General features: G+C 40.3%; 2 protein-coding genes and 1 pseudogene across 2 annotated transcripts; 2 read left to right on the top strand and 1 right to left on the bottom strand.

Moving 5' to 3' along the window:
• The first annotated feature begins 7,751 nt into the window (after nucleotides 1-7,751).
• LOC106343678 (probable beta-1,3-galactosyltransferase 17) lies at nucleotides 7,752-10,263 on the top strand. The gene is made up of 5 exons (XM_013782958.1): nucleotides 7,752-8,556; nucleotides 8,656-8,879; nucleotides 8,963-9,253; nucleotides 9,333-9,743; nucleotides 9,840-10,263. The coding sequence occupies exons 1-5, from the start codon at nucleotides 7,752-7,754 to the stop codon at nucleotides 10,047-10,049; spliced, it is 1,941 nt and encodes a 646-aa protein (XP_013638412.1). The 3' UTR covers nucleotides 10,050-10,263.
• A 1,626-nt stretch (nucleotides 10,264-11,889) lies between these two features.
• On the bottom strand, nucleotides 11,890-16,599 carry LOC106344565 (annotated as a pseudogene).
• Nucleotides 16,600-18,505: 1,906 nt separating this feature from the next.
• Nucleotides 18,506-19,521, top strand: LOC106343546 (glutathione S-transferase U13-like). Its single transcript, XM_013782789.1, has 2 exons — nucleotides 18,506-18,931; nucleotides 19,096-19,521. The coding sequence occupies exons 1-2, from the start codon at nucleotides 18,602-18,604 to the stop codon at nucleotides 19,450-19,452; spliced, it is 687 nt and encodes a 228-aa protein (XP_013638243.1). The 5' UTR covers nucleotides 18,506-18,601; the 3' UTR covers nucleotides 19,453-19,521.
• Nucleotides 19,522-21,367: the final 1,846 nt, after the last annotated feature.

Here is a 21,367-nt window from a genome sequence, read left to right as displayed (position 1 = left end):
TATATTTTCAAGTATTTAAACAAACTTAAAAGTATCATATATATTCTGAATGTTTTTATATATTTTAAATCTAAAAATAATTAATAAATAAGTATATAAATCTATTTTGGATACCCAAAATACTTTGGTTCGGATTGGATTAGGTTTCAATTCTTTAAATACCAAAATTTTGAATAACTAGGATATTTAATCAATTTTGGTTCGGATTTAGTATTATTTATTCGGATCAGGTTCGGTTCAGTTTTTTGAATTTAATTTTTTTGTCTAATCTTAAATAGTGACACAAAAAATAAATATCATCATATTTTTTTTAAATACATCCGCACAGATGCGCGGATCAAAATCTAGTATACAAATTTAAATGAGATCATATTATACCAAAAATTGATTATAAATTTTGAATACTTTAAATAGTATATAACCGAAGTAAACCGGCACAAAACTTAGACCAACAACGACGCAAAGCATGATTGGAGGCTTGGAGCCTAAACAAGTTGTTAGCATTATTGAACACATTGTCTCCATACGAGCCCAAACATGTTGTAAGCATTATAGGGACCAATATATTTCAGTCAATTGGGGGCATGGCAATTATTTTCCAGTTTCGTTTTGGCTTATCGATGAATAGTATTATTTCCGTAAATAAAAGTATAAAACTATGAACTTTCTATTGAGTAATCACGTAACCTGTATCCAAGTAAACGTCGTCAAGCTTCGAAAACTGTTTATTATCACCTCATAGTATATTCTGTTAACTTTTTTTTAATTATATTCTTTCCTTTTTTTCTTTGTCAAAAATCATATTCTTTCCCTTTATGAAACCATTTATTTGAAGACCAATGAGCTCCCAGTTTTTATTACTGTTAAAATTCAACATGCCTAACAATAACATTGTTTGGTTGCTGAATAGTTAAAACCTCAAGCCTGACTTTTCATATAAATCGAGCAACAAGTCTATATGAATGGTGACCAAAGAACGACGAGAAATAAAGCATTTTCTAATATTTCTAAAAAAAATCACCATTCATAAAGAATAATTTTTTCTTTTCATTATCTGTCTTTCATTTTTTCGTAAAGAAATAAAAAACAAAATTATTTCTCGTTAAATATGGAATTAAACAATCATTCTTTTTCATTCCTGTAATTTTATTCATTTTCGTTCATTTTCTGTTCGTTCTTCTTGTTTCCAGAATGATCCCCAGTCAGATAAATGATTTATTTTACAAGATATAATTCCCTATAAAGTAACTATTACCTACGTGTGTTGAAAGAACGGACCGATAATATTACTGGTCAAGCTTCGTTTTATATATTGAAGAATTCAACTATAGTAAACGAAAATACCTTTTAGCACATGCTAATCATGGTCATATTATTAAATACTCTTGCAAACCAATCTCTCCTTGATGTAGTTTCTTGAACGGAATCACTTCGACTCGATTAACACACACTCTCACGTTCTAATCAGTCGTTTGTTTGAACTCAAGAGCGATAACCGACATGGACCCAGTGAAATTGAATTCTCCGTGAAGAGCAGAGTACCAACGGCTAACATAAAGTAAAAGACACGGCGTTTGGTTACCCAGTTCGAGATCCAATGTGGATCCATTATGTCTGGGGCTTGACGGCACAAGCAACAATCTTCACTAAGCACTCCAAGAGAATGTACAAGATCAATCTATCGTGAGACTTATACAATTAATAAGCTCAAGAACTCTATCGCTCTTCTCTCTCTGATTATGTGTGTAAGAGAGAATGGAGAAGTGGCTCACACGGCATCTTCTGTTCAAGCCCAAAGAGCCACATTACCGAAGCCCACAAGACAAAATGAGAACAATCAAGACTCAGTATAATGCCAGCTCATGATGACAGCTAGAAAGGTATCAATCTCCTTCTCCAACGGATATAAGAGAATCAAATCGGTTGGAGAGTTGCACTGTCATTGCCGTACTCTTTTGTCTCTGAGACTGGTATTTGGTCTGATCATCCTTTTGTCTTGTGGGTTTCGGTAATGTGGCTCTTTGGGCTTGAACAGAAGATGCCGTGTGAGCCACTTCTCCATTCTCTCTTACATTCCCCCTCAAACTTGAGGTGGGAGGAACTCCTACACCAAGTTTGTCCCTCAACGCCATGAACTCTCTTCTCGGAAGTGACTTAATAAATATGTCTGCAACCTGTTGAGCCGAAGGAACATGTCGAGTTTCAATCAGACCAAGCGCTACTTGCTCCCTTATGTAATGCCAATCAGTGTCAAAGTGCTTGGATCTGTTGTGTAGCGCTGGATTGGCGCTCAAGTAAACCGCCGAGAGATTCTCACACCGTAGTAACATTGAGGTTGGTTGTGAGACACCGATGTCACGCAGAAGAAATGAAATCCAATTTGTTTCCTGTGCTGTTGAACAGAGAGCTCTGTATTCAGCTTCTGTTGAGGATCTTGACACTGTCGGTTGACGTTTTGCTGACCAGGAGATGAGATTAGGACCTAGCAGAGTGCAGAATCCTGTTGTGGATCTTCTAGTTTCTCTACAACCTGCCCAATCACTATCACAATAAGCTGATAGCACCAGACCCTCATCTTTCTCGATGTGAAGACCAAGGTGTAGCGTTCCTTTTATGTAACGCATGATCCTCTTCAATAAGCCAAAGTCTGTGACCGAGGGTGAGTGCATCCTTTGACAAACCACATTCACCGCATACTGTATATCAGGTCTCGAGATGGTGAGATATTGTAGCTTACCAGCAAGGCTTCTATAGTAGGTTGGCTTCGAGAATGGCTCAGTGTTGATGTCCTCCATCTTAGCATGCAATGGGGTTGGCATAGGGTTACAATCAGACATGGCAGCTTGATGTAGTATATCTTTAACATACGCCTGTTGGTGTAGAAAGATACCTCCTGAATGCTGCTCCATCTCAATACCAAGAAAATACTTTGGATAGCCCATATCTTTCATCGCAAACCGAGAATGAAGAGCCTGAAGCAGAACCTCAAGTAGCCTTTCATCACTGCCGGTTAATAAGATGTCATCAACGTATAACAGAAGCACCAGAGACTTGCTATCTTTGTGGTATGTGAAGAGCGATGGGTCTGATCTACTGCAAATGAACCCAAACTCGATCAGGAAGCTACTAAATGTGTCAAACCAAGCGCGTGGTGCTTGTTTAAGACCATATAGAGCTTTTGTTAGACAACAGACATGATCTGGACGATTTGGATCTTCAAATCCATCAAGTTGAAACATATACACTGGCTCAGATAAGTCGCCATGTAGGAAGGCACTTGAGACATCAAGTTGCTTTATAGGCCAGTCTCTTGCTACTGCAATGTTCAACATTATTCTTATGGTTGCAGTACGCACCACTGGACTGAATGTTTCTAAATAATCCACTCCCTCTTCTTGTTCATACCCTTTTGCCACCAGTCTTGACTTCAACTCTTTTACTGTACCGTCTGGATTCATTTTAACAGTGTGAACCCATCTGCTTCGCAATACATTCATGTCTTCGGTTCTTGGAACGAGGGTCCAAGTATGCAGCGTATGTATCTTGGTCATCTCAGCTGAGACAGAGTTGTTCCAGCCAGGGTGAGCCATAGCTTCCTTTATATTTCTTGGAACTACTGGGATAAACTTTGAAGCAAGAAGCGCATATCTTGAGTTCGGTTTGTATATTCCAGATTTTCCTCTTGTCCTCATGGCATGTTCATTATGAGGAAGAACTTGGGGAAGCGCTGGTGCTTCAGTCTGAGCTGGAACAGGTAGCTCAGCTTCTTGGTGTACAACTGGTGGAGTGACTTGAGGTAGAGGTGGGGCAGGGACAGTGTGAAGGGTTCTATTGACTTGGTCTGAAGCCGGTGACTCAGGTGAAGCAGTAGCTTGTTACCAAGCCTTTAGAATGTTTGATTCATAACGTGGGACCATAGACTTATATTGATCTTTAAACGGAAAGACTTCTTCATCAAATATCACATGTCTTGAGATATAGACTCTCCCAGTTGGAGGATAGAGACACCGATACCCTTTGTAGTGAGGACTATATCCAAGGAACACACACAGCAAGGAGCGAGGTTCAAGCTTGTGTTCTGTGACCGGTCTGAGACAAGGGTAACAAGCTGAACCAAACACTCGCATGTGAGAATAGTCTGGTTTCTTCTTCAGCATCAACTCCAGTGGACTCCTGTGATGACTGGTAAGTCTTGGGAGATGATTGCTTACGTAAGAAGCAGTGTGAAATGCTTCTACCCAATGATGGAGAGGAAGGTGACTTTCAAACATCATAGAGAGTCCAAGCTCTGTGATATGTCTATGTTTGCGCTCTGCTATGCCATTTTGATGAGGCGTGTGAGGACATAACACTCTATGTACTATCCCTGAGTCTATCAGATGTTGTCTCAGCTTGTTGTTCATAAACTCTCCACCACCATCTGTTTGTAACATTTTGATTTTTGTAGAGTATTGATTCTCCACAAGCTTTTGAAATCCAATAAATATTGAACAAAATTCAGCTTTATTACTCAAGGGGTAGAACCAACTGTATCGAGAGAACTCGTCTACAAAGATAGCATAAAATCTAAACCCCTGATTAGACACAATCGGAGAGGGACCCTAGAGATCACATTGGATACATCCTAGAGGTTCTGAAACAAACGAAGTTGAAAGGGAAAACTGCAGCCTGCTACTCTTGCCCATCTGACACGGTTGACATATGGACTTGGTGTTGCTCTTATTGATGATGATTGCCTTGCTGCTCTGAAGGTGTTGAAGAGTCTTTGAGTTGGTGTGTCCTAATCGTGAATGCCAAACTTCTTTTGATGCAGTAGCTTGACGATTGGAGAAGAAGACCACAACCTCATTACTCTTCAACTGATACAAACCATTACTTCGAGACCCTTTGGCTATCACCCTCTGATTCGGTATATCAATAACATAGACATGATTAACATCAAAGAATACTCCACATGGGTAGTCTTCACACAGTTTAGATACCGAAAGCATAGATTTTTTAATATCAGGACATACTAAAACGTCATTCAGAGTGATGTTACCTGAGGTAGTAGTGATAGCTGAGGATCCAACATGAGTTATAGGGAGAAAGGCACCATCTCCCACCATTACTGCATCGCCACCCTCATAAGGATGGGTTGTCTGGAGGTTCTGAAATGACGCAGTAACATGTGCCGAGGCTCCCGAATCAGGAAACCACTCCTGAGACCTTCCATCATTGTGACGCACTAGAGTATAGGCAGTAGGACTTTGATAGTTGTTATCAAAGCGATTGTAACACTTCAAAGCTGTATGACCAGTTCTACCACATATCTGACAGACAGGACGTTCACCAGAGGAGTTGGAGGGAGACTGATGCTGAACAAAGCCTCGGCCTCTTGTTGAATAACCTCCTCTTCCTCTGTAGGTTGATCTTCCACGACCTCTGTAGTTTGGATTGTAGCTCGGCGCATAGACCTTTTGCTCTTGACTTGTTTCAGAAGTTTGAGTCGCAAAAGCAAGGTGTGGAGTCACTGTTGTGTTATCTTCATAGGACTTCAGTTTGGCCTCAAAGCCTTGTACTTCAGAGACGACATCGTTGAAGGTTGGTTGAGGAAACTTGGTGAGGGAGCTCTGAATAACTGTGGCGATAGGATCATACTCACGTCCTAACCCATTGAAAAAGCCAAATATCTTCAGAGACTCGTCTACCGGTTTACCAATGGAGCTGAGGGAGTCACACAAGGTCTTGAACTCCCGACTATAAGCAGGTAGCGTCTTTCCTTTACTCGTCAGAAGCTGAAGACTACGGCGAAGAGAGAACTCTCTAGCGAGAGAGCTCTTGTTGAAATTTTCAGCTAGAGAGATCCAGACTTCACGAGCAGTGGTTAAGTTGTGAACATAACCAAGCACTTCTTCTGATAGCGTTCCAAACAACCAAGATTTGGCCAACTGATCCGTACAGAACCAGAACTCGTACTGCGGATTGGCTGTCTATGTGGTGACGTTGTTCTCTACCACCGTGCGTCTAGGTTCTGGAGGCGTTACACTTCCATTGACGAAACCTATCAGTTTTTGACTGGAGAGAAGAGACTCGAACTGTGTCTTCCACAAGAGGTAATTGTTATCATTTAGCTTGAGGGTGACGAAATGTAAGATGTTGAGATTTGTGGGAAAAGAATAAGGATTGACAGGATCGGCCATAGTTACCTGTTAAGGTGTCTATGGCTCTGATACCATATAGAAGTCACAAGAACAGAGTATTTAGGACTGAATACTACTTTCTCATTAGGGTTTAACAAACGATTACATCATGGTTTTATAGTGACAAAATGAGAACAATCTAGACTCAGTATAATGCCAGCTCATGATGACAGCTAGAAAGATATCAATCTCCTTCTCCAACGGATAGAAGAGAATCAAATCGGTTGGAGAGTTGCACTGTCATTGCCGTACTCTCTTGTCTCTGAGACTGGCATTTGGTCTGATCATCCTTTTGTCTTGTGGGCTTCGGTAATGTGGCTCTTTGGACTTGAACAGAAGATGCTGTGTGAGCCACTTCTCCATTCTCTCTTACAATGTGAAGTTGCTTTCTTCAATGTGTTGTTAGACTTCTTCCTTTCCCATCAGCTATATGGATGCGACCGGTACAACTTGATCAGAAGCCGACTCCAATAACCTATCCGGTTATCACCTTCTTCTAATTCTTGTATCAACTGAATTACTGAACCAACTCCGGTTTAGCTCTCTTCTATTGTCGAATGTTACAAAACCATAACAAATACAATCAAACACTCGATAATTTTATAAAATATTTTTAAAAAACTGTATATGTTTCGAAGGTGTTTTGTATATTCTGTGGTAAATGGTTCCGTGACCTTCTACTAATTTGAATTTGGAAATTGAACGGTGAAAACGAAACTAGACGACATGAACAACTATTAAAGTAGGTTGTCATTGGTGGTGCCTAGCTTTGCAAACCGCATAAACGAATGATTTCATGTGAAACGAAATATAAAACTTCCCAAATAATGTTATAAAATGGTTACGTTTTTGAGAATACGTGGTGGGTATCCTTCTCGAAACTACCTGGCTGTCTTTATTTTAAGCACTAAAATATTATTATAAACTGAGATTTTACTTTTCATGTGATATTTCTCAACTTGGAATTTGGACCAAGAAAAATATAACCGAAACTTACCACTATTAACGTAATTAGCGGTTATTTTGTATTCGTATTTGGAGTTTTGCTACACAAATAACGTTCAATAATTAGGAATAATCTTAACTTAAACTTGACAAAATATCAAAGCTTTTCAAAAGCTTTATAAAAAGGAGGTAAGTTTATCACATTCACACACAAATAAACACAAACGCTAAATATTAAAATAATACAGTACTCTTTTTTTTTCCCCAGTTCCCAGTGTGTGAAACCGATAAAAACGACGTAGTTTTATAGAGTAACTAGCCTTACCATCTTCATACGGTTACCGACCTCTCGCAAAAAGCACAGAATTATTAATATTTTGCTGTTCAAAGCAGAGTTTTGTTTCCTTCTCCAGTTTTGTTTTGCCTTAAAGTTGGAACCCAAACCAATAAATCTTTTTTAAAAAAAAGTCTTGCCCTTTGCTGAATCCTTTTAGCAACATTTTCATTCTTCTTAGTAAATGTCAATTCTGCATTAATGGCTTACCCAAAATTGTAAGCCCCTCTCTCTTCTTCTTGATTCTCCCAAATCTGTTTCCTTTAGATTTTGATTATTTTTTTTGAGCAATGAAGAAGACTAAACTCGACAACTCCGCCTCACTGAACCGAATCGGGCTTATTCAGTTCCTGTTAGCTCTCCTGCTCTTTTACCTCCTCTGCATGAGCTTCGAGATCCCTTTCATCTTCAGAACCGGGTCCGGTTCCGACGACGGGTCTTTTTCGTCGTTGCCGAGACAGATGGTTGCTGGTAAAGAAGCAAACCGGGCTATCATCGCAGAACAAGAAGTAGACCCTCTTAGACCGGGTCGTAAACCGGAGAGGAGAATGCGAGAGTTCAAAACCGTCTCCGAAATTTTCGCCAACGAGAGCCTTTTCGACGGCGGCGGATCCACCGACGAGTTCTCGATTTTTCACGTCACCGCGAAGCACGCGATTGCGACGGGGAAGAAAATGTGGGACGGGGTTAATTCCGGTTTAATCAGCAAACCGGATGAAAAACCGGTTAAGAACCGGACGGAGAAATGTCCCGATTCGGTTTCAATTACCGGGTCGGAGTTTTTAAACCGGAGCCGGATCTTGGTTTTGCCGTGCGGGTTAAAGCTGGGATCTCACGTTACCGTCGTGGCGACGCCGCATTGGGCGCACGCGGAGAAAGATGGGAAGGGTGCGGTGACGCAGTTCATGATGGAGTTGCAGGGATTGGAGGCGGTGGAGGGTGAAGACCCGCCTCGGATCCTCCATTTCAACCCGAGGATTAAAGGGGACTGGAGTGGGAGACCAGTGATTGAGCAGAACACTTGTTACCGGATGCAGTGGGGCTCTGCTTTGCGCTGTGATGGTCGTGAGTCTAGTAGTGATGACGAAGATTCTGGTATTTGACTCTAGTTTGACTTTTAAACAATTGTTTTAGTTTTGACTTTTTAAAGTTTCGATTTTTATTTGGTTTTATTGGTTTTTTTTTATGTTGAAGTTGATGGAGAGGTGAAGTGTGAGAGGTGGAAGAGGGATGATGATTCTGATGAGTCCAAGAAGACGTGGTTGGACATGCTGATGGGACGGAGGAGGAAGATAACACTTGATTGGCCTTACCCTTTTGCTGAAGGGAAGCTCTTTGTTCTTACCCTTCGAGCTGGGATGGAAGGTTACCACATCAGCGTTAATGGAAGGCATATCACCTCTTTCCCTTACAGAACCGTAAGTTCTCTTCTTTTTCTTTTTGTCTGTAACCGCTTGGTAAGGAATGTTTTAACGTTGTCTGATGTAAATGGATTTTTCAGGGGTTTGTTCTAGAGGATGCTACTGGATTAGCAGTGAAGGGGAACATTGATGTGCATTCCGTATATGCTTCCTCTTTACCCTCTACAAACCCGAGTTTCGTGCCACAAAAGCATCTCGAGATGCAAAGCAGATGGAAAGCTCCTTCGTTACCTCAGAAGCCTGTGGAGCTCTTCATTGGTATTCTCTCTGCTGGTAACCATTTCGCAGAGAGAATGGCTGTGAGGAAGTCATGGATGCAGCAAAAGCTAGTCAAATCATCGAAAGTTGTTGCACGGTTCTTTGTTGCATTGGTAAGCACAGTTCTTGAAATAGAATATCATTTTTAACATATAGTGTCATTGGTTTAACTGCATTTGTTTATGTTGTTAGCACGCAAGAAAAGAAGTCAATGTGGATCTAAAGAAAGAAGCAGAGTACTTTGGTGATATTGTGATAGTACCGTATATGGATCATTATGACCTCGTTGTGCTCAAGACGGTTGCCATCTGCGAATATGGGGTTAGCACAGTGGCGGCAAAGTATATTATGAAATGTGACGATGATACGTTTGTACGAGTTGATGCTGTGATACAAGAAGCAGAGAAGGTTAAAAGAAGAGATAGCCTTTATATTGGAAACATTAACTTCTACCATAAGCCTCTGCGCACTGGTAAATGGGCTGTCACATACGAGGAATGGCCAGAAGAGTATTATCCTCCGTATGCAAATGGTCCGGGTTACATCTTGTCATATGACATAGCTAAGTTCATCGTTGATGATTTTGAACAGCAGAGATTAAGAGTAAGTTGTTCAAGAACATGAAAAAAAAAAAATTTCTTTATAATGAATTTAGCAGCTGTTGATATGGGCATTGGTACTTTTTTTTTGTTATTCTAGTTATTCAAGATGGAAGATGTGAGCATGGGAATGTGGGTGGAGAAGTTCAACGAGACTAGACCAGTGGCAGTTGTTCACAGCCTCAAGTTCTGCCAGTTCGGATGCATAGAAGACTACTTCACCGCTCATTATCAGTCGCCTCGCCAGATGATTTGCATGTGGGATAAGCTGCAGCGACTCGGGAAGCCTCATTGCTGCAACCTGAGATGACTTAACATTGTTTTTTCTTTGGACCTGATTCTGGAATTTTTGCGTTAGAAATGAAAATGAAGAAGCAGATGGGGGGATTTCATGGAGCTAACTGTTTTTAGATCTCTGATGTATAGAACAAACTATAATTTATCTTATATATAATATTATGTAATGGTCCTATATAAGGAGAGGTTTAATGACAGAAAATGACCTCTTCCATGAGATTTGCAAAAGTGTTTCTCAACTAGACATTTTTTTACTGCAAATGGTCTATGCAAATCGGAGGATACAATTGTGTTCAGGTAGCGTTAAAGTCTTTTCAAGTGTCGGGTTTTTTTTCAGCTACCTTCAAGGCATGCTTGATGGGTATATTCGCTTGTGGCTGACTAATCATTTTATTTGCAATCTATAGATTGAGATGGATTTTTACTATATTATTCACGTACGTGCGGGGAATGGTAGATCGAGAGGCGCGGTGATTTCCTTCCGAGTAGTGAGTATTGACTCTGGTACACGGCGGTTCTTTTGACGGTGTGTAGCCGGCTTTGCTTCTGGTGGTTCGCGCCCTTTTGGCGGAACTATCCGGCGTTCGTTCCGGCGATGAAACATTGATGGTGTTGCGAGCTCTATCCCGAGCCGTTTCTGTTCGTCTTCGGTGGTGGTTGCCGGCTAAAGTATTGGATGATCGGGTTGGTGTCGACTGGTTTCCTCGGGAGTGATCGAAGAAGTTGATTCCATTAAACTTTCAATACAGTCATTGGAGGTGGTTTCGGTGGCTCTGGATAAGGTCTCGGTTGAATCTGGTGTTAAAGTGATGTGGTTGCCTTTGGTGAAGAATGGTTTGTTGGTAGACGGTGAGTCTCAGGTTTCCGGTGTGATTCCAGAGGAGAGACGTTTAGCGGTTCCGGTGGCATTGTCAAGTCGGTGGGGAAGGGGACGTGTCCAGTCCTTACACACGTGTCTCCTCGTCTTGCGTGGTTCCACGCGTGGTGGGGAAGGGGGTTTGAAGTTTGGACCTCACTTTTGTTTTTTTGGGCTTTTTGAACTTTGGTTTGGGGTTTTTTTTTTAAGGTTGAGTTTTAGACCCTTGTTTATATGTTTGAGCTTGCCTTTTGGGCTTCAGCTCTTTTATAAATAAAAATAGATGGCAAAAAAAAAAGATGGATTTTACTATATTATATGCATATGAATAATGTGCTAGGTACTAGCCACAATAAATATTTGTTGTAGCCGTAGTCAATATTCAACTCATAGTCCTAATTCCTAAGAGCATGATTATCGGGTGAAACCCGTTTTGGGTTTCTAAAATTTTTTTTATTTTTTTTGTTTTATCTGACTAAAAAAAAAAAAATTAAAAACGGAACCAACCGCGGGCCGCCACGTGTCGTGGGGCCCGCAAAATAGTGTAACAAACGAACCGAAACCGTTCTTTATCTCGCGACCTATGAAGCCCGTTTTTAACAAAACTGCAGGGCCCACTCCTTAAAAAACGCGTTAGATACTGAAGGACCCTAAGACCGGCTCACTTGAATGGATCAGATCTGGATATGAACTCCGAATGGAAAATTAGATGGATTGAAGGGTCGCACGAAGGTTGCGGAATGGCCTTCGATATTCCCGGCTTCAGTTGGTGCTTGATATGACTCACAAGACCACCAAAAGAAGAATCTCGAACCGTTGCTTGATATGACTCACAAAACCAACGAGCCTGAGGGGTTTTTGCTTGGATATGACTCACCAAGAAACAAGACAAGTTCTAAACAAAGAACAAAGAGTTTAACTCAAAAGCTTTAGACAAAATCGATTAATTATTCCAAATGAAGAGTTTACATACTTATAGAATTTTGTAGATCTAGGCATTAAATAGAAAAGTAGATCTAGATCTAGATCTAGTCAATACACGGAAATAAAGAGAGAAAACTAGTCAAAGTGACCGTTCGGCTTCTGTCCAGATGCATCCGAACCAGCTAAGTCCAAAGCGGTAAGGATCAGTACATAGGCGGGACGATCATCAAGGGCCGCAGGACGTTCTGATCGGACAAGTTGCGTTCCAACAAAGCCCAAGTCTTCTGATAGCTTAAGTATCCTTGCCTTAGAAAAATATCCAAAGGAAAAGTCCATGATTGTATCGAACAAGGTAGAGAGATCATCAGAACGGTCGTCGGTACATGCAATACGAGCCAAACGAGCCAAAAGAGAGAAGCCATGGTCTGAATCGGAGTTGACTCGAGCTAAGTTGATTCTGGCTTGACCATCAGTCTTGGCTTGTCGAGGTGGCCGGGAAAGACGAGCTTCAGTTCGGTCAGTTCGATCATCTGGTCGGAAATTTGGACGAAGCTCCAATCCGGACGTTCGCGGGTCGAGCCGGTACACGGCCCGATTTGTCTGTCTGATCTGATCGGAAGGATGAACCTCAACTGAGACGTCTGGAACGTTCTGATCGGTCTGGTCCATGGACTGGGGCACATCATTCTCTCCTTCTTTAAAAGGATCTGTCCACAAATCTGGATCATCTACAAGAAAATGAAAAAAATCAGACACATTAAAACTCGAAGAAATATCATACTTACCTTGTAAGTCAAGCTGATAAGCATTGTCATTGATCTTCCTACGGATCTGGAATGGACGATCGACCCGAGGCATAAGTTTAGACTTTCTTTCTTCTGGAAACCGTTCTTTCCTCAAGTGAACCCAAACAAGATCACCCTCTTTAAAATCACCTCCTTTCTCTCTTGTTGGCATATCTTTTGTATCCTTCGGTTTTGGCTTCAATGTTTGCACGAACCTGCTCATGTAGCTTCTTGATAGTGTCTGCTTTCCTCTTGCCATCTGTGCTAATTCTTTCACTTAAAGGCAAAGGCAAAAGATCAAATGGAGATAAAGGATTAAAGCCATAAACAACTTCAAAAGGTGAGAACTTAGTAGCAGAATGCATAGCATGGTTATAAGCAAACTCAACATGAGACAAACATTCTTCCCAAAGTTTAAGGTTTTTCTTAACCAATGATCTAATCAATGCGGACAAAGTTCTATTCGCTGCTTCAAGATGGAGTCTTGGCCAGTTTTAGTCCTAGGCAAGCCAAGAACAAAATCCATAGAAATATCTACCCAAGGATGAGAAGGAATGGGTAGAGCCGAATACAAACCGTGATTGGACGCTTTGGTTTTGGATTTCTTGCATACCACACATCGGCCACAAATCCTCTCAACGTCATTCATCAAGCTTGGCCAGTAGAAGTGATCATATACCGTCTTGTATGTCTTCTTGACTCCAAAAGGTCCCATAAGACCTCCTCCATGAGATTTCCTGAGAAATAACTCCCTCAAAGAACATTGGGGTACACACAAACGGTTATCAAAGAACAAAAATTCAGAATTTTGAAAGTACTTTCCGTAAGCCGCTTTGGAACACTTCTGAAATATTTCTTTGAAATCCGGATCAGTCTCATACAAGTCTTTGATAAATTCAAAGCCAAGTAGTTTCGTCTCAAGGGCTGAAAGAAGAGTGTACCTTCGGGACAAAATATCAGCCACAACATTTTCCTTACCTTGCTTGTACTTGATAACATAAGGAAATTTCCCAAAGAACTCAACCCAACGTGCGTGTCTCTTGTTCAGCTTCTGTTGACCCTAAAGATGTCTCAAGGACTGGTGGTCTGTGTGGATAACAAACTCCTTAGGCCAAAGATAGTGTTGCCACGTTTGGAGAGCTCTCACCAAAGCATATAGCTCCTGGTCGTAGGTGGGGTAGTTGAGTATGGCGCCTCCAAGCTTCTCACTGAAGTAAGCAATGGGTTTCCTATCCTGCATCAAGACAGCACCAATCCCAACTCCGGAAGCATCACATTCAATCTCAAAGGTTTTAGAAAAATCAGGAAATACAAGTAAAGGAGCATGAGTCAACTTCCCTTTTAACATCTGAAAAGCTTCTTCTTGGGCTTGTTCCCATTTGAAACCGACGTTCTTCTTGATCACTTCAGTCAGCGGAGCAGCAATGGAACTGAAGTCTGGAACAAACCGTCTATAGAAACCGGCCAGACCATGAAAGCGCCTTACCTCGCCCACGGTCGATGGACTCGGCCAGTCTCGGATGGCTTTGATCTTCTCCTCGTCTACTCTAAGTCCATTAGCACCTACAACAAAACCTAAGAACGCCACGTGATCTGTTCCAAAAGAGCATTTACCTAGATTGGCAAAGGGTTTTTCTTTTCTAAGAACTTTAAGAACGGAATTTAGATGCATCTTATGATCTTCAATGTTTTTGCTATAGACAAGAATGTCATCAAAGTAGACAACAACAAAATGACCAATGAAAGACCTCAAGACATGATTCATCAAACGCATGAAAGTGCTAAGTGCATTAGTAAGACCAAATGACATAACAAGCCATTCATACAATCCTAATTTGGTTTTAAATGCGGTTTTCCACTCATCACCTTCTTTCATTCTAATCTGGTGATAGCCACTTTTCGAATCAATTTTAGAAAAGACACATGATCCATGCAACTCATCAAGCATGTCGTCTAGCCTAGGGATGGGATGCCTATACTTTACCGTGATGTTGTTGATGGCACGGTAGTCCACACACATGCGCCAAGAACCATCTTTTTTGGGCACGAGAAGGACATGAACAACACAAGGACTGAGGCTTTCCCGGATGTAGCCTTTCTCTAGAAGGTCACCAATCTGTTTCTGAAGTTCCTTGGTCTCCGCCGGATTGGTACGGTAAGCTGGCCGGTTTGGTAGAGACGCGCTTGGAACAAGGTCTATCTGATGTTATATGCCTCGTATTGGTGGCAATCCCTTAGGATTCTCATTTGGAAAGATATCAGAATACTCCTGCAAAACATCTAGAAGTTCACTCGGGATCTCCGGTGCAAGGTCAGAAGAAGAAGCCATAAGAGATTCTTTGTACACAAGTAAAAGAAATGGCTTTTGAGAGTAAAGAGATTTCTTGACCTTACTTTACTTTATATAGAAATTGGAGTTCCGTTGGGATGATTCAGGTTCATCTGGCTTAGGTTCTTTGTCACGGCTCTTCTTGAGCTGGATTTGATCTTGATGAACCTCCAAAGGTGTCAAAGGAACAAGCGTGATCTTCTTTCCTTTATGATCAAAGGAGTGTCGGTTTGTGAAGCCATCATGCATGGCTCTCTTATCAAATTTCCATGGCCGGCCTAAGAGAATGTGGCATGCGTCCATAGGAGGGATATTGCAAATGACCCCGTCCTTATATCGGCCAATGGTAATAGGGACAGTAACTTGCTCTTTCACATACTGTTCTCCAACCTCGTTTAGCCATTCCAACCTGAAAGGACGAGAGAGAGGCCGAGTAGCAAGTCCTAGTTTCCTGACAAGAGTGTCACTAGCAACATTAGTACAACTCCCACCATCAATAATCAAAATCTTCTTTGTCCTCCAGTTCATCCTCAGATTCAACTTCTCAATTCTCCATGAGAATCATCACTCGTTGGTTAGGACAGTTTTTGGCAAAGTGTCCTAGACCTTGACATTTGAAACACCTAATGTCTCTTGCTCAGCCAAAAGCCTCCACTGCCTTTCCTTTGTCATCACGAGCAGGGACATCAGTTTTAAAAGCATTATTTGTTGTGGAAGGAGACTTACCTTTGTCTTGATAGCTTGGCTTAGGAGCAAAGGCCGGTTTAGGAGAATAGGCCGGTTTAGAGGTAATGGCCGGCTTTGAGAAACTTTTCCTCTTAACTCGTTGCTCGATCAAGATGGCCTTGTGTAGCATCTGTTCCACACTACAATACTCTTGAAGCTCCATACGGTCTTGGATGTCTCGGTTAAGGGAACAGAGGAACCTTGCCATAGTGGCGTCCATGGGCTCGTCTACATCGGCCTTGATCATCAAAGTTTCCATCTCCTGGTGGTAGTATTCCACGGACTTAGTGCCTTGAAGCAAGCGTCTGAGTTTCCGGTGGAGGTCTCGGTGATAATGAGCTGGAACAAATCGTCTCCTCATCAGCATGGAAAACTCATCCCATGTCTCAATCGGTCTCTCACCTGTTCTCCTTCTGTGGGCCACAACTTGATCATACCAATTAAAAGCATAGCCAGAGAATTCAGTAACAGCTAGTCTAACTTTCTTAAGTTCAGAAAAGTTTTGACAATCAAAGACATGTTCAATTTTTCTTTTCTATTCAAGAAAAACATCAGGATCATTTTTACCCTCAAAAGGTGGGATTTTTAGTTTCAATCCACTTAAGCTATCATTAGTACGTTCATTTCTAGCAAAAGGATTGACATCACCTGAATCTCGGGTTCTAGGACCTCTTCTTGGATGGTATGCTGATCTGGCCTCGTTCTCTTGATCATCCTCCTCTTGGATCTCATCGTCGGACCGAGTGTTCCTACGCGGACGGTCTCTTCTTGCTCTGGCTCTAGAAGGAGATTTGCTGGCCTGAATCTCATCAAGCCTCTGGTGGATCTGATATAAACCTGCGTTCAACATGTTAGACATAGAATCATTCAAGGCACGCATTTGAAGGTTAGACAATCCAGCAACTGAGTTTCCGGGACGGTTCCGTTCATCATCACTACTCATGGTTCCTGAAATTTCTTAAACACAAAACGTTAGATAAAAATCCTCACTCTCTCAAGTGTTTGATCCTCACCCACACACGTGTTTCTTTCAGAATTTGGATGATCACACAACAAGTTTTCACTCAAAGTTCAAAGAAGAACAAATCTAAGAAACTCAATGGACAAAATCCAAGCAAACACAAGGGATTTTTTAAAGAGAGAAAGATAAGAGATTTTTTATTTTGGGAATCCGTTTTAACCACCTCAAAGGCTGGATTTCTCCTCAGCCAGCAGGCTTTCTCTTCCACCACCAATCCCCAAACGAAAACTTTTCGATTTTTTTTTTATATAGATAGATCTTTTTTTTATAGATAGGGGATGGTAATGAGGGGTCCGGATTCAAGATAGATAGAAGAAGAAGTGTTTATGATTTAGAAATGGAAGATGAGAAAGATGAATGATTTAGAAGATACCAAACGAGCGGCTCTGATACCACTTGAAGGACCCTAAGACAGGCTCACTCGAATGGATCAGATCTGGATATGAACTCCGAATGGAGAACTAGATGGATTGAAGGGTCGCACGAAGGTTGCGGAATGACCTTCGATATTCCCCGGCTTCAGTTGGTGCTTGATATGACTCACAAGACCACCAAAAGAAGAATCTCGAACCGTTGCTTGATATGACTCACAAGACCAACGAGTTTGAGGGGTGTTTTCTTAAATATGACTCACCAAGAAACAAGACAAGTTCTAAACAAAGAACAAAAAGTTTAACTCAAAAGCTTTAGAAAAAATCGATTAATTATTCCAAATGAAGAGTTTACATACTTACAGAGTTTTGTAGGTCTAGGCATTAAATAGAAAAGTAGATCTTGATCTAGATCTAGTCAATACACGGAAATAAAGAGAGAAAACTAGTCAAAGTGACCGTTCGGCTTCTGTCCAGATGCATCCGAACCAGCTAAGTCCAAAGCGGTAAGGATCAGTACATAGGCGGGACGATCATCAAGGGCCGCAGGACGTTCTGATCGGACAAGTTGCGTTCCAACAAAGCCCAAGTCTTCTGATAGCTTAAGGATCCTTGCCTTAGAGAAATTTCCAAAGGAAAAGTCCATGATCGGATCGAACAAGGTAGAGAGATCATCAGCACGGTCGTCGGTACATACAGTACGAGCCAAACGAGCCAAAAGAGAGAAGCCATGGTCTGAATCAGAGTTGACTCGAGCTAAGTTGATTCTGGCTTGACCATCAGTCTTGGCTTGTCGAGTTGGCCGGGAAAGACGAGCTTCAACTCGGTCAGTTCGATCATCTGGTCGGAGATTTGGACGAAGCTCCAATCCGGACGTTTGCGGGTCGAGCCGGTACACGGCCCGATTGGTCTATCTGATCTGATCGGAAGGATGAACCTCAACTGGGACGTCTGGAACGTTCTGATCGGCCTAGTCCATGGACTAGGGCACATCAGATACATCGTTAAAGATGCACTAAAACTATACGTGAGTAAAATATAAGATAATACTTGTTCTGTCATAAACGGTTCAATGTTTTTAAAAGAATATTTGTTTCTAGAGATATATTTTTTTAAATTTAAAACATTTTTATTTAGTAATAATAGTAAATTGTAAAATTTTAAAAAGTTAATTGTATTATTAAAAATTTACTGGTTAGAGGTTATAGAAAATAATTAATCTAAAAACAGTATATTTATAATATTTTAAAATGTGTTTTTAATTTGTGCGGAACTTCTATAACATAAAACATTTTGAAACGTAAACATCTAAGCCATCACACTATTATTTAGTTGGTAAGGAATAGAAAAATCAAATATGTACGAGAACACCACGTTTGACTCACCTGCCATGCGACATACCAACGAGAAACACGTCTCCTTATTCCATTTCTCTATTCTTTCTCTCTCTCTCAAGCCCCATCAACTCACTCTATTATATACACGCACACTCACGCGAGTGAAAATATCACTTTTAGATCGATAAAAAACCATAAGAAAAAAAAGAACTCAAGATGACTCAGAATAATGATACGGTGAAGCTCATAGGTTCTTGGTCGAGCCCTTATGCCCTTAGGGCTCGAGTGGCTCTACACTTGAAATCTGTCAAGTACGAGTACTTGGACGAACCTGATGTTCTCAACTCAAAGAGCGAACTCCTTCTCAAGTCCAACCCCATCTACAAGAAAGTCCCTGTTCTCATCCATGGCGATGTTTCCATCTGCGAGTCACTCAACATCGTTCAGTACGTCGATGAAGCTTGGTCCTCTGGTCCTTCCATCCTGCCTTCTCACCCTTACGAACGTGCCAACGCTCGCTTCTGGGCCCTCTTCGTCGACGACAAGGTAATAAAGACTTTAGATCAAACTCCATGGATCTCTGTTTTTTTATTACAAATGCTCTGATTTTGACTAAAGGTTGAGACTTTATGTTTTGGAGTTGATATTCGAACATAGATCTGTCTGGATTGATATCTGATTTTGCACAAGTTTGAAACTTTTTTCATCAGATCTTTGGATCGTTGGATGCGGTGGGCGGAGCAAAAGACGACGAAGGGAGGATGGCGGCGGCGGGAAAGCTGATGGAGTGTTTGGCGACGCTTGAAGAGGCGTTTCAGAAGAGCAGCAAAGGGCTAGGGTTCTTCGGAGGAGAGAACATTGGCTTCCTCGACATTGCTTGTGGGACCATTTTGGGACCAGTCTCTGTGATCGAGGCGTTTTCCGGCGTCAAGTTTCTCCGGGAAGAAACAACACCTGGGTTGATCCAATGGGCCGAGAAGTTTAGGGCCCATGAAGCTGTCAAGCCTTACATGCCAACCGTGGAAGAGTTCATTGCATTTGCAAAGAAGAAGTTTGGTGTTGAGTGATATGCTTGGATAAGGGATGTATGAAAATGTTTTAAATGGATGAAATAATGAATGATGTTGTCTTTGAGATTTTCTTTCTTTTAAGTTCTCAAGTAGTGTTTTGATCCGTGCGGACGCACTCAGTGTTCCTTTATACTTTTATACTAGCTGTTTTGTCCGCACATACGGACATAATCTTCTTAAGAATGCTTATTATTTTATATTTTATTAATCTAAAACCAACATAATAAGAATTTATATATGTCAAATATTTTTCATCAAAATATATACTTATTATTGCGTTTAATTTCCCAAAACATTCATATCTTAGAAATAGTCTATGAAATATCTTTATATAAATGTTTTTGCTTGACTAATATTTAATTATAAACTGTTTTGTATCTTAATTTTTTTAATTTTTATAATAAAAATATTGTTTTCAGATAGCAACACAATATATATAAGAATTATCTTATTTTTTAAATATATTTTGATAATTTTATTATATTATTTTATAATCAATTATTTACTATATAATATATTAAAATTTTAATATTATTAAGATAAAATTCGTTTTGATTATATATAAAATTCATTAAAGGTATTTTATTAAATTAATAAATCAGCGAATCAATTTGAAATTAATAATAAATCAGTAACCTAGTTAAAATTCTAAAACCTAATAAGAATATGAAAAATAAGAAAAACTAACTAAATATTTAATATAACATATAAATTTAATGTTATTGAAATTAAAATTCGTTTTAATTATATATAAGATTCATTAAAAGTATTTTTAAATTAATAAATTAGTGACTCAGCTAAAAAACTAATAATAAATCAATGATTTAGCTAAAACCTAATAAAAATATGGCAAATAAGCAAATTAACTAAAATCATGGACTCTATGACAAATCAGCAAATTCACTTCTCAAATAATAGTATAAATTGATTGATATTTTCTTATATATTCTTTTTTTCACTGACCAAAAACTTTATTAACTTCAAAGATAAATATTATACAAAGAGGCATGAAAATGTCCACACATAAAAGACCCAGCGATAGACAAACTTAAAGAGGAAAAAAAGCCAGCACGGGATCCATCACCGAACATGTGTCGACGAAGGTTAAGGCCAGAAAAGACATGTGACGACACATGGATTATCATCCTTCCTCCATCGACATAGAAGAACGCCGGAGAAACCGAGATTATCACCAGGATCAAATCAGAGAGACCACGCAAGAAGATCTATCCCATAAAACTATAAACCGACAGATATTTGCTTCAACTTGAGAAATCAATTGCAAGCAACAATCTATAACTTTCAATACTCAAGCAACAATCTATAACTTTCAATACTCATGCACAGTCAAACCAGATATCTTTGGAGATACGAATAAGCGCGAAGATGAAACCACATGTACTAAGGGGAGGAAAGACCAATCGGAAGTTAAGATCGAGCGACAATCAAATCTAAAAAACCAGATAAGCGAAGATCAAGGTGAGAGAAAAAAACAAATCCGGATTAAACTGGAGAGAAACCAACAATAACACCGAAAGGAAGGTACATCACCAGAAAACCAAGCCGGCGAAGACAGTGTTGTGGGAGCTACCGTTTTCCGGAAACAAAAGCCGGCGAAGCTAGTGCTATGGTAGCTACCGCTTCCCAAAGTCCTAAAGCCGGAAAAGGACCGGCGTCTGAAAAACAAAATTCATCTCTCTCTTTTGTGAAAGATGTTTGATGTGAGAACAAGGAAAGAGAGAAACATTCTCTCTAAAAGAAGAGAGAGATCTTTTTTATCATAACCATCTAAATTTGTATGTTCGATATTTTCTTATATATTTGGTAATATATATTTTTAACCTTTTCATAAGACATATATTAGTCTAACACTACAAGAAAACATATTTTTTACTAGGGCAGTATTCGTTGT

Source organism: Brassica oleracea, chromosome C5, assembly GCF_000695525.1.
Source record: "Brassica oleracea var. oleracea cultivar TO1000 chromosome C5, BOL, whole genome shotgun sequence".
NCBI classification, from domain to species: domain Eukaryota; kingdom Viridiplantae; phylum Streptophyta; class Magnoliopsida; order Brassicales; family Brassicaceae; genus Brassica; species Brassica oleracea.
The sequence above is the reverse complement of the archived record's forward strand: the minus strand, read 5'-3'. Positions and strand labels throughout refer to the sequence as shown.